This window comes from Physeter macrocephalus, chromosome 20 (assembly GCF_002837175.3).
Source record: "Physeter macrocephalus isolate SW-GA chromosome 20, ASM283717v5, whole genome shotgun sequence".
NCBI classification, from domain to species: domain Eukaryota; kingdom Metazoa; phylum Chordata; class Mammalia; order Artiodactyla; family Physeteridae; genus Physeter; species Physeter macrocephalus.
In genome coordinates, this window is record NC_041233.1 from 35,201,417 (window position 1) to 35,214,364 (window position 12,948).

The 12,948-nt window shown below is 35.1% G+C and overlaps 1 protein-coding gene and 1 non-coding gene across 5 annotated transcripts in view; one reads left to right on the forward strand and one right to left on the reverse strand.

The window, feature by feature from the left end:
• Nucleotides 1–12,948, reverse strand: part of WAPL (WAPL cohesin release factor) — an 82,981-nt gene that overhangs the window by 7,079 nt on the left and 62,954 nt on the right. For all 4 annotated transcript variants that reach the window (XM_028481686.1, XM_007122074.4, XM_007122075.4 and 1 more), the window contains 7 exons: nucleotides 10,960–11,187; nucleotides 7,731–7,842; nucleotides 7,260–7,357; nucleotides 6,466–6,542; nucleotides 3,491–3,666; nucleotides 2,709–2,824; nucleotides 2,151–2,315 (listed from right to left, as the gene is read on the reverse strand). In XM_028481686.1, the coding sequence (XP_028337487.1) occupies nucleotides 2,151–2,315; nucleotides 2,709–2,824; nucleotides 3,491–3,666; nucleotides 6,466–6,542; nucleotides 7,260–7,357; nucleotides 7,731–7,842; nucleotides 10,960–11,187 (972 nt within the window). The remainder of the gene's footprint in view (nucleotides 1–2,150; nucleotides 2,316–2,708; nucleotides 2,825–3,490; nucleotides 3,667–6,465; nucleotides 6,543–7,259; nucleotides 7,358–7,730; nucleotides 7,843–10,959; nucleotides 11,188–12,948) is intronic.
• LOC112067114 (U6 spliceosomal RNA) lies at nucleotides 109–212 on the forward strand. Its single transcript, XR_002893087.1, has one exon. It is a non-coding gene; the product is annotated as a U6 spliceosomal RNA (small nuclear RNA).

Sequence of the window (12,948 nt, forward strand, 5' to 3'; positions counted from 1 at the left end):
TGGGAACATATGTATATGTATAACTGATTCACTTTGTGGTAAAGGAGAAACGAACACACTATTGTAAAACAGTTATACTCCAATAAAGATGTTAAAAAAAAAAGTACAGTGCTCACTTCAGCAGCACATATACTAAAATTGGAACAATACAGAGGTTAGCATGGCACCTGCGCAAGGATGACACACAAATTCATGAAGTGTTCCATACTTTTTACAACTAGAGATTATCATACTAAGTGAAGTAAGTCACAAAGAGAAAAACAAATACCATATGATACCACTTATATGTGGAATCTAAAATATGACACAAGTGAACCTATCTACAAAGCAGAAACAGACTCACAGATACAGCGAACAGACTTGTTGCCAAGGGGGAGGGGAGTGGGGAGGGATGGACTGGGAGTTTACGGTTAGTAGATGCAAACTATTACATATAGAATGAATGGACAACAAGGTCCTACTGTACAGGACAGGGAACTATAGTCAATGTTCAGCGAAGAGACTTGTTGCCAAGGGGGAGGGGAGTGGGGAAGGGATGGACTGGGAGTTTACGGTTAGTAGATGCAAACTATTACATATAGAATGGATGGACAACAAGGTCCTACTGTACAGGACAGGGAACTATAGTCAATGTTCTGGGATAAACCATAATGGAAAAGAATATGAAAAAGAATGTATATGTGTAACTGAGTCACTCCGCTGTACAGCAGAAATTAACACAACGTTTTAAATCAACTATACTTCAATTAAAGACAAACAAACAGTGGAAGTACAATTGTCAATGGAAGTATACACCAAAAAGTCTAAAAGGGAACACACACTAAAATCTTTTGCCTTCACTTACTTCCCTGTGCTGATACAGTGTTGAATGTACAGAAAGCATTTCATATATTTGCTGATATGATTTGGAGAAAATCCCAAGTTACTAATGACAACTACCTGAAAACTAAATGCCAAGTAGATCTCAAAAACTTGCTGAGTAGATACAAGAGTGGTATGTAAACTTTAATACCCTTAAGAAAATAAAATTTAAGCTTTATATAAAGCAGTATTTCTTAAAATTGGGTTCAAGGATCCCTAGGGGAATGCAAGATCCTTTCAGGGAGTCGGTGAGGTCAAAACTGCATTCATAAGAATATTAAAAGGTCAACTGACTTCTTTCATTCTCTCATGACAGTATGGTGGAGTGTTCCAGAATCTACATGCTATGTGATTAAGTTATGGCTCCAATGGTTAATAGAATGAGTGCCTGTATTTTACACTTTTCTCTGTGTTGATTTCTAATTTAGTAAATATCAATAGATAAAGCACACATAAACAAAAGTTCTTTGGAGTTCCCAATAATTGTTAAGAGTATAGAGAAGTCCTGAGATCAAAATGTTTGAAAGAGAATGATGGGCTTCTAGTTATGACTCAGGAAAAGATCCAAGTTGTTGAAGATCACTTCCTGAAGACCCAGTTCAAGCACTTCTAGTTTCAAAAAGGCCAAAAAGATAAAAGGTTAGCAAAGGCTTCAGAAAAAATGAAAAGAATGGTTCACTATCACTTGTGAACATGTGCAAATTGTCATTTAAGAAAATTACAAAGGTAGCTAGGAACTGGCAAAAAGTAAAAACTGTAATGCCCAGCACTGTCAAAAACTCACATACAGTTTGGTGGGGGGAGTATAAATTGAGGGGAGAGGGAGTGTTTGGTTTTTGGGGTGGAGCGAGTTGGAGACATCAATTTTAAAACACATATTCTGATACAATTCCTAAGCCAGGAAATTATACTTTGAAAAGTATGTCCCAATATTTAGTTGCACACAGTCCTGGGCACAGATCAGACCAGTAAGTAAATGCTGGAGGACTTGAACCGGGATAGCGCTAGAACTTAATTCCTAATTTGTTGTTAATAATCTACCTTTGATTCATAAACAAATATGCCTTGTTTCTGCTTTTTGCTAACAATGTCTAACAAGTGATTATAGTAGTTGAAAACAGTCAGCAGAGAAGTAATGGTATACATTCTAACCCAGTGTACCTCTCACAGAACTGGAGAGAGTGAGAGAAAGGGGGAGGGGAGGTAGGGGGGAGAGAGAAGATGCAACTGATCAAGAAATTGGACAGATGCAACAAACTGAAAGCGTTGGGTTTTAAATTGTTGCTTACCTGCACTAATGCCTGAACTGCGTGAACTTGTCCAGCTATCCTTAAACTATCATTTCCTTCTCCACTACAGAAGGAAGAATCAAAAGAACACGATGTTTCCATGTTGACAAGACAGTGCCGATTCCGAGCACTATACTCCACTAGATTGATCAGTAGACCTAAACCCTATAAAAATTAAAACATGCATGTTACCACAGGGGAGAATTAAAAGCAAATGAACACAACATACATAACTCTTACTGGCAGCCAGAAAACTAATCAGTGCTCTACTATCTACAAAGTGGTTAAAAACCAGTATATGATCTTCCCAAACAAAGATTTCACCACTTTTAAAAGTCACGACTTTTAGTTCTTATACTTTTTATTTTTACACAGGGCCCTTCATAGCACAGGGCCCTTCATAGCTCTCTTTTGTACAATAAGAGGTATATTCATAAGGAATCAATTGAAACCCACAACATATTAAACAACTGGTTCTTAAATCCAAAACTAAGATGAAGTTTTTATTATCTTAATAGATCAAGTACTCATTTCTGAAACAGTCACACTTCAACTCACCAGCACTCGAATATCAAATCTCTGCTCCTGAGGTAGGTACTTTGGAACCTGAAGCACACAGTTCATCGCTGTGCCAATCAAGCCATCCTGTTCTCCTGTTTTGGTGCTGCCCCATTCTAAAATGGAGAATGGGAAGAGTATGAAAGTTCTTACTGATTCTTTATGACAACCAATACTTATTAACATGAATATTAAAAGTTAAAAACATGTATCTTGAAAAAAAAGTATAGCTATTCCTTTATTAAAATACATTGTTGACTATAATATTTCTGAGCCAAGCTACCAAGCTGGTTCTCAAAATATCAACTCCTAAAAGCAGTTAAATCTATACATGAATAAGTGAATTACATGATGGCAATTTAAAAATCACTACATCAAGACAAGAAACAAGGGAGGGGCTTCCCTGGTGGCGCAGTGGTTGGGAATCCGCCTGCCAATGCAGGGGACACGGGTTCGAGCCCTGGTCCAGGAAGATCCCACATGCCGTAGAACAACTAAGCCCATGTGCCACAACTGCTGAGCCCACATGCCATAGCTACTGAGGCCGGTGCGCCAGGAGCCCATGCTCCGCAACAAGAGAGGCCACCACAATGAGAAGCCCACACACTGCAACCAAGCATAGCCCGTGCTCACCGCAACTAGAGAGAGCCCATGCACAACAATGAAGACACAACACAGCCAAAATAAATAAACAAAAGAGTAAAAAAAAAAAACCAAGGGGATTAACTTTTTTTAACGTATATAATCTATCATTGAGAATATATGTAGAAAATATGACTTACCATTATCATTAGTTAAATTGAGCAACACCCCAATGATGGCCCTCATGCAGTCTTCCACTGCTTTGCCCACGTGATTAGTTACATTCTGGTGAGGCAGAGGCTTACTGTCAGGTAAGCATATACTGTTCTCAGCACGGTTATACTGCTTAATCAATTCTTCACAATGCTGTAATGCTCTTAAAGAGAAGACAAAATACAGACTATTATGCTAAACTAAAATAGTTACACTAAGAATTTCTACTTACTTCGACCTTAATATTTTAAATCTGTCATAAGGACTACCCTGGTGGTCCAGTGGGTTAGACTCCGTGCTCCCAATGCAGGGGGCGCAGGTTCAGTCCCTGGTCCAGGGACTAGATCCCTCATGCATGCCGCAACTAAAGATCCTGCGTGCCAGTACTATGACCCGACACAGCCAATAAATAAATAAATAAATATTTTTAAAAACACACAAAGAAAAAAAATAAATCTGTCATAAATGCTGCCAAATTAATTTTTTTCTACCCCAAAAGTTATATCAACTATTCAGTCATGTACCAAACATGTCTGATATCATACCAGGTGCTCAATTTTATTTTGGGAAAACCTGATAATATAAATTTTTCTAAGCAAAGTTAAAATTATAAAATCAATGCAGAAGTTTATAACTATACTACCTACAGCTGTCCCCCATTTTACCAATCTCTCCAACATAACAGACCTACCACTACCCCACTCCAAACAAGGTAAAACCTTTAAAAGCTAACACTGGACACTTCTGAATTTCATTTAGATGTTTTTCCTTTAGAATGTAAGCTCTTAGCAAGTAAAGCATATTATTTATATTAACATTGCATAATAACCTTGTATAAATGGATGTTAAATACTTCATAAACATCAGAGTGCATCATTTTTTTTAACATGAGGTCATTTAACTGACATGTCTCCTGACAGACATACAAGGGTACCAGATACATCCAAGGACTCTCAAGATGCTACCCAAAATAATAAGGAAATGTAATTTTTAAGTGGGTCTAGTATTTCTGAAGACTCTTTAAATCACTAAGTCAATTAACTTAAAAAAGTCTATGAGAGAATGAGGTAAGCTGACTCTGTCAGTTGATTCTTCGTGTATTATATACCACACAAAACCCTTAAAGAAAACTGTACTATATCTAATCCCCCTCTAGCTGCTCCTTAAAACACATCCTCTAGTTAGGAAGGTGTTCGTGTCTAGCCTAAAATAATTTGTTTAGATGTTTGGGGATGTTCGCCAGAATTACCATGCTGTTACTGTTAACTGCCTTAAGTAGCACTGAGCTAAATCTGTTGGGAGGTGAGGGGAGAACAATAAGGGTATACCATTTAATCGTTCAATATGCTATCCCTGCATTTATCAGGGTTCTACTGAAAGTTTCCAAAAGTCTTTCACAAACATCCAATTCTGACGTCTACTGCCACTTCTAAGACATCTGACACAAGTTCCTAATCGCAAAGGTTCCTAACCTCCTTTTAGAATTCCATTTGTCAGGGGTCATGAAGTATACAGGAGACGTTTTAAAAATAAGAAATAGATTTAACTTCCAAGAATACTCTTTGGTGAGGGAGGGTAAAACATGGTAACAAAACAACTAGAACACATGCCTTAAGGATACTAACTGATACAAAATTTAAAGAGATGGAGGGGAAACCTACAGATTAAAAACAAGTCTATTGGGAACTAGAGACTATTAGAAATTTGAGACTATGGGAAATTTGAATACTGACTGGATTTATGATAATATTAAGCAATTAATAATTTTTAAGAGATGAAAATGGTATTATGGTTAATTTTTTAGAGTCTTCTTTTAGAGATTGTATACTCAAGTATTTATGGATGAAATTATATGAAATCTGTAATTTGCTCCAAAATAATGTAGAGGGGGGAATGGATAGGGTCATACATGGAAACAAGACTGGCCAATGTTTGATGATTATTCAAGCTGCATGCAGTGTACATTGGGGTTTATCAAACTACTGTCTACTTTTGTTTCTGTTTGAAATTCTCCAAAATAAGAAGTTAAAAAACAGATAAACTTGAGTCAGGCTGTAGTGGACCTTTGATACTATACTAAGGACTTTGAACATACATCCAAAGACAAGGGATCACAGAGATTAGTAGGAGTTTGGGATTATTTTTACAAAACAGAAATCTGGTGAAAGTTAACCCCCTGTGGTATTATGTTGGAGAGGCTAGAGGCCAGAGTACCAGGGCAGAGGTATCAAAAACTAAAACAGACATATTAGGAAGAAGCTGCTGTAATAAGCTAGAACCAGGACTGGAGACATACTTGGAAATTTTACACACACTGAGTGACAGCATTAGCCTAATGTCAAGAAAGTTGGGTGGAGAGTACAAAATGGAGGAAGCTTCATATAGATCTTGGAAAACAGGTATAAATAAACGTAGAAGGCAGCTAGTAAACTTCATTTACAATAAAAATAAGGACTAATGCTTAGTGTTTACTATATGCCAAGCATTGTTCTAGACTTTACATATATATATAAAAACTCCTTAATATATATTGTATATAATATATATTATATACAATATACAAAAGATATCTTAAAATCTTTTTTAGAATTAAAATATTATTTAAAATACACATTTAAAATATATATCATACATAATTTAAGATACATTAACATATACTAATTCTTTTTATTGCAACAACAACGTTGCATAGGTAGATACAATTATTACTCCCCTTCTGAGGAAACTGTAAGTATTCTTGCCCAAGGTTATAGGGCTGAAGTTCTGAAGCTGGGATCCAAACTCAAGTTATTCTGGCATCAGAATCTGTACTCCTCTAACTTTTGTACTATATTGCACCGCTTCTGGTTCACAGAACTTGACAGAAAGAAGTACTTTATGGAGGAAGGTGATACAATGGCACTTCCTTTATGGTCAATCCAAATGCTTTAAATAAATAGCATGACATTTCAGAAAAACTTACTTAGCTGATGAAACAATGAGTTGTGAATCTTTATATGCTATCAAGTAGCTTTGATTCTCTGGATTATGCACTGTTACCTAAAAGGGAAAATTTTGAAGTTTTGTGGCAATCCATAACATTCATTCATTCACACACAACACACAGTGCTCTAAAAGACATAAAGATGAGGCATAATTAGCCCTTGTCATCTAAGGGAATAACAACCCACATGTTCTAAATTTAAAATAACAGAGCTATAGCTTTATTACAAAATCTAAACACCACTGTTATAATTGCCTGCTCATAATTAATATATTCTGTACTATACATTCACTGTAATGAACTACCAAGCACTTTAAATGTCAGAAAAGAGCAATCACTAACTTAATAAACAAACTAATATTTTAAACTACTTAAGTAGATTCATTTAGAATTTTTAAAAATTAGATCTGTTATCAAATGTTTATCAAATTGAAAAGGAACAATTTCAATTTCATCTGTGCCAGGAACTTTTCATTCCTGATTATAGATTATTTTCCCATAGATGTTTCATAAAGTACCTAGCTAATCCAATCTGGTCAACACACAGCCTATGCATCTTGAAATTCACTGGCAGAATAAATTCTAATCTACACTGAACTGGGTTAAGTCATTCATAAAAGTCAAAGAACAAATAGACTGCATTACAGTTACAATTTCAATTTGGATTAACAAAAGTGAAACTCTAGGGATATGTAATATAAACTATGACAGTCTTACATACAGAGTCACATTTAAGATTAAATAATTTCCTCCAAATAGTTGTCCATACTTACACTTTCTAAGACTCGTAAACATCTCTCTGCTCCCCATAATGAGGCTACTAGTTTCTCTTCATCCTCATCTTTACTTAAATGATCCACACATTCTTTAACTACGAGAAAAGAAATGGACATAAATTACCATGTCTCACCACTTCAATACTTACCCCCTTTAATAACATTAAAAGCCATCTGTACACATGCTATGAATATGCTGGAACCTCTCCGAACACTGTTTATTCTAAGTTTTATACTGTGAGATGCTGAAATTTATGAGAATCTTATTGTAATTATTTTATTTCCATAATTCCCCAATATCAAACTGTTAATGGCCTTTCCTTTAAAAGCTAAGAGATTTTCAAGATGCTACTAAAAGGAACAGATCTTTTCAAACTGATGCAATTATTCTTTGAAGTATGTAAATAGAATATTTTCCGCAGGCTTTAAATAATATATAAAAATGTTATACGTGTGTGTATATCATACCTTTATCTACAATATGATCCAGACCACCCAAAAGCCGTAGTTCTTCTTTAAACCAGTCTCCGGCTCGTTTAGAAGTAAGGGACAGTAATGTCTCCATAGCTAAATGCCCAGTCTGAAAATCAAAAGCACCATTAATGAATACTGACTCTTAGCAATAACTCTGAGGCAACATTTCTAGAGACTGCTTTTTTTTTAAGCATACTGCATGCTACCAGCCCACAGTAATACAGTAAATGCTTTTTTAAATAAAATTAAACTAATTTAAATTCTTAAGCTGAAGAACTTTTTAACCATTGGGTTGTTTTCAGAGAAAATCCATTATTTAAAGTAGTCTATCACTTGCCAGTTCAATAAAATATATACTGGTACCATCATATAAAGACTCCAGGGCAAATCGAAGGGTACATGTATTTTAACTGCCGATCAATATATTGGATTAATTTACCACAAAGGCTGTAAAAAGTAATACTCTAGGAACAAGGTGTGGGTGTGTCTAAATTTGTCTGTTGGTAAAAACTGGTATCTTATTGCTTTGCTTTGCATTTTTCTAATTATAGCAAATGACCTTGTTTTCACATATTCATCAGTTAACTGTATTTCTTCTACTCTAAGTCCCCTGTCAAATATTCTTTCCTTATTTTCTTGCAGAGTTGCTTGTCTTTTTCCTGTTGTTCTATACATTTTCTTATCTATTTTGAACAAAAATCCTTTGTTACTTTTAGGGTTTCAGATTCACCAGTTTTAAACTGTATACTACAGGGTTAGCAGCTTAGATATACATAATGTGGCCACCATGACAAAATTATATATAAATAATGATTCAAGACTACCACTAGAGGAAGCATAGAACAGTCAGAGCCATGTTTATAAACCAGTTTAGGTTTTTCCTTCTCTTTATTTGCCTTTAATTATTAATCTTACTTTTTATTGTATTTCTTTTAAAAAACATAAAACCACCCCCCAACAATGGGCAACTTGGTTCCTGTTGCAATAAAGGAACTTTAGTATAACAAAAGAAATGCTTTAATTAACAAGGCTGAAAAGACCTGGGTATCTTCCCAAAGCTTTTTCCTTTGAAAGATGCAAGTTTACATTAAGTCTCCCTGGCCTATTTGGAACTAAATATAAATTAGATATTCAGAAATGCAAAAAACAGACCTTATCAGCGAAAATCTTCCTATTACTGATTTAGAAGAGATTTTATTCTGTACCTTATAGATTTTACTCTATACTTTAAAAAGAACAAGGTTGATATCCAAGATAGCAAATATATAACTAGAATTCAACACTACAAAAACAGATTAAATTTTGCTCAATTCTCATTCTAAGTGCCTGAAAGAGTAATGTAATGAGATTGGTACAGGTAGGTTAGCACATGAGTCACAGAAGTGAAACTGAAGACTAATGAGGCTTTCTTTGCTTAGGAAGATTTGATGTTGATATAGCAGACTCATAAGATTTTATGCAAAAAAGGGACTTCACTGTTTCTATAGGCATAAAAAGGACTGTTTGATATTTTAGGCTATATTCAGTATATAATAAGCTAGTATTTTAAAACAGCCTACAATTCAAACATTTTATTTGAAACTGGAATAGTCCTCAAAGAGTTAAAGCACAACCAAATCACTAATCAGAATGCTATTCAGCAATTGCAAGCTCTCAGTTATTTGAATTATATTTTAATATTATAATATTAATGTTTTAAAGTATCTTTCCATGGCACATCAGGAGAAGCAATGTATTTCAAGGAAGAGGTTGAGCAATTAACAAAACAAAATTAATGTGTAGGAGATAGTCACTGTACAAAACAATGTCTATTGTTAAAATTTAAAACAAACACAATATCCAAGAATAGCTGAAATTGGGGTGGCGGGGAGGCAGGCATCCTAATATTAGCAACTGTGTGTTCTGGTTTTAATCATGTGAGTTAACTACTTAACACAATATAACAAAATTATTATCTGGTATTTACCATCCTAATAAATTCCACAAACGATGGAGAAAATTCAATGAACAAGTTTCCCATCATGTTATTTAAGAGCGAATGCCTGGAAAGAATCTAAATGTTCAACAATATGGGAGATGAAATAATAATAATTTAAAAAAACTATTTATTCCTTATGCAGCAAATAAAAATTATAGTTTCAAATTTATTTTATAGCATTAAAAATTAGTATATGTTGTAAAATTGTTAAAAGTAAATAAAAATTATGAATATATTTTAAAAGCAGTATACAAATAGTTTGGTGAGGTAGAAGGATTGTTTAGCCACACTCTGAGCATAACAGCTATTTTCTAATTTTAATAAGTGAAAGTACTGAATACGTGTCAATTTTGTATCCTGCTTTTTAATGTTAACTTGCTTTACCCCTCAACCCTCCACTCTACCTGAATCTATTACCTACTCTACCTTAACTAAACAGAGCAATAACCCTAAGTTCATATGTGGGTAGCACAAAGCATTCTGTAATTTTCTGAGGCAAATGTCTTCAGTCGTCAGTTTAGTGGACAGTAGAAAAGTCAATGTTTATATAGTTCGGATGTTGGAAATATCTGAAAGTCAGGTATATATAAATAATCTTATTTTTTCAAAATGACAAGGCCAATTCATCTTCTACTGGCCTACTAGTCTTTGGGGATTCTACAAGTTAAAAAAAGCCAGAGGAAAGTAGAACTAAAATCAACCGAAGGCAACAGTCATCTTGAACTTAGGGAGTTGTATTGAGCATAAGGGTAGCCATTGGCCATGACCCTGAGTATGAGGGACATTGCTCGACAGAAGGGCAGGTGCCTAGGAATCTTCCGAGTCTTGGTCCCTTGCAGCAGTTAATCAGACATCGTGACATACTATGGAATAAATGAATGCTCATTGAAACTGGCTCTTTCTTAAGATCCTTTAAATCTTTATTCCTGAAACCCACAGAGGGTTAAAAATTCAAGTTCCTAATAGCCTAAATGTAGTTTACACTGGAAAAAAATTTTTTTCAAAAGGAAAGGATTAGACAAAACACAATAAAAAATTTACTGGGAAAAAAATCTAAATAACAATGCGCCAAGTTTAGGAATTTCAGGCAGGGAACAGAATTATGCTCAGAGGTAAACCTTAGAAGAATTTACCAAATTGTAAACCAAGAGGTTAAATGATTTGTCCAAAGTCACACAGCTGCTGTGACAAATTAAAAACTTTCTGAAAGTAATTTTCATTTTACAATAGAAGGAAGGAACCCACCGTTATATTTTCTAGATCAAGGTGCTTGTTGTGTACAGTTTCACAGAGCCTTCGAATTTTTTCTTTTATTTTGTTCATGTCTTTTTCATTCAGCAGCTTAGCTGAAGAAGCATCTTGTTCCAGTTCTAGAAGTCGAATCATTAGATCTAGGCTAGCTCTATCAAGATCCATGTTCAAACGATCTCTACTCAGTATGTACATGAGGGCAGCTGTACAAAGGGACAGATTCTTCAACGGACACCCCCCAAAAAAAAAAAAAAAGTTAATGTAAGCAATTAGTGACAATTTCAGGAAACAAGACTATTTTGACATTTGTTCACATGTTGGAAACCTTGAAAATGTTTTATTCAGTGAAAACCTCCCTCTTAAAATATTCTAGGGAAATGTGAATTAAATAAATACATAAATAAAGCACCACTGCTTAAGATTTTCCTTTCTACAGACCTTCCCTATATGAACGCCCCAGAGCTAGAAGCGTTTAAGTGGAATTACATATGTTTTTGGCCATTCTGTGCTAAATGAAGCGTTTACAAAACATTTTTTCAGCTATATAATCCTATTTTACAATACACTTCACTCTTTGTCCTTTATGATATAGTAAAGTCAAATTTCCGTTTAAAATCAATAATGTAGGGACTTCACTAGTGGCGCAGTGGTTAAGAATCCGCCTGCCAGTGTAGGGCACACGGATTCGAGCCCTGGTCTGGGAAGATCCCACATGCCGCGGAGCAACTAAGCCCGTGTGCCACAACTACTGAGCCTGTGCATAACTACTGAAGCCCGCGCGCCTAGAGCCCATGCTCCACAACAAGAGAAGCCACCGCAAATGAGAAGCCCGCGCACCACAAGAAAGAGTAGCCCCCACTCACCGCAACTAGAGAAAGCCTAAGCGCAGCAACAAAGACCCAACACAGCCAAAAAATAAAAATAACCAAAATCAATAATGTGAATGTGTTTTAAAATCTGTATCAGAAACTTAGCTATTTTTTTCCTGTAAAAATAAACACAGCTGGGTTTGTGTCAATACATAAAACTAGGATGCTCAAATATACATATTTAGACTCATTTCTTTAAAATAAACCTATCAGGTCTGGTTGAACCAAGTCATTTAAAAAAAACCATTAATATAATGTGCTCTCAAAATCATTCAGATCTGGTAGTTAGCACACTTTGCTTATAATAAAATCTACAAGTACTGAAGGTGATATAGGTAAGCATTAATATAACAAAGAGGTCTATGTTCGAATATTCCAACATTTGAGATATTACTTTCTTTCCCCCCTACATATGTATTTATTTTTATTGAAGTATAGTTGATCTTACACTTATTTCAATGCACAGAAACACAATTAACTGTCTGAAGATTTAAACTTTGAATCCCCAAAATTCAGACTAGGTGACTAATTAAATGCTTACAGAGCAAAATATTTTTGGAAATAAGGATGTCACAGTACAGGCCTTAAGAGATCCACCACCCCTAAGAACACACATTAATGCCTTAGTCCTCTCATAACTGCATAAGAAAGCAAATTAATTCTTAGTTCTCTTCTCCCTCATTGTTCTGTACCTGCTACAACTTGGTAATGGAGTTATCCTCACTCGGGGTTAAGTATACTGCTTTCAGTTTCAGAAGACTCAATATTAGATTATGTCACCTAATCTGCACTTGGAACATAATTTCCCTGAACAAAAATATAATAGAGCCTCTCAAAATATCACTATTGATAATTAATAATGATTTTTTTCTAACTTTGAAAATGTTAAACCTGACTTTTATATGTAAATATGCTTTATTTTTAAGTGTCAAAGTCATAATGAAAATGAGGATATGATTCCTTTTCACAGTGGGATTCAACATCCAGACAAAATGCTAAAAAAAATTAATATCAAGGGCTTCCCTGGTGGCGCAGTGGTTGAGAATCCGCCTGCCGATGCAGGGGACACGGGTTCGTGCCCCGGTCCGGGAAGATCCCACATGCCGCGGAGCGG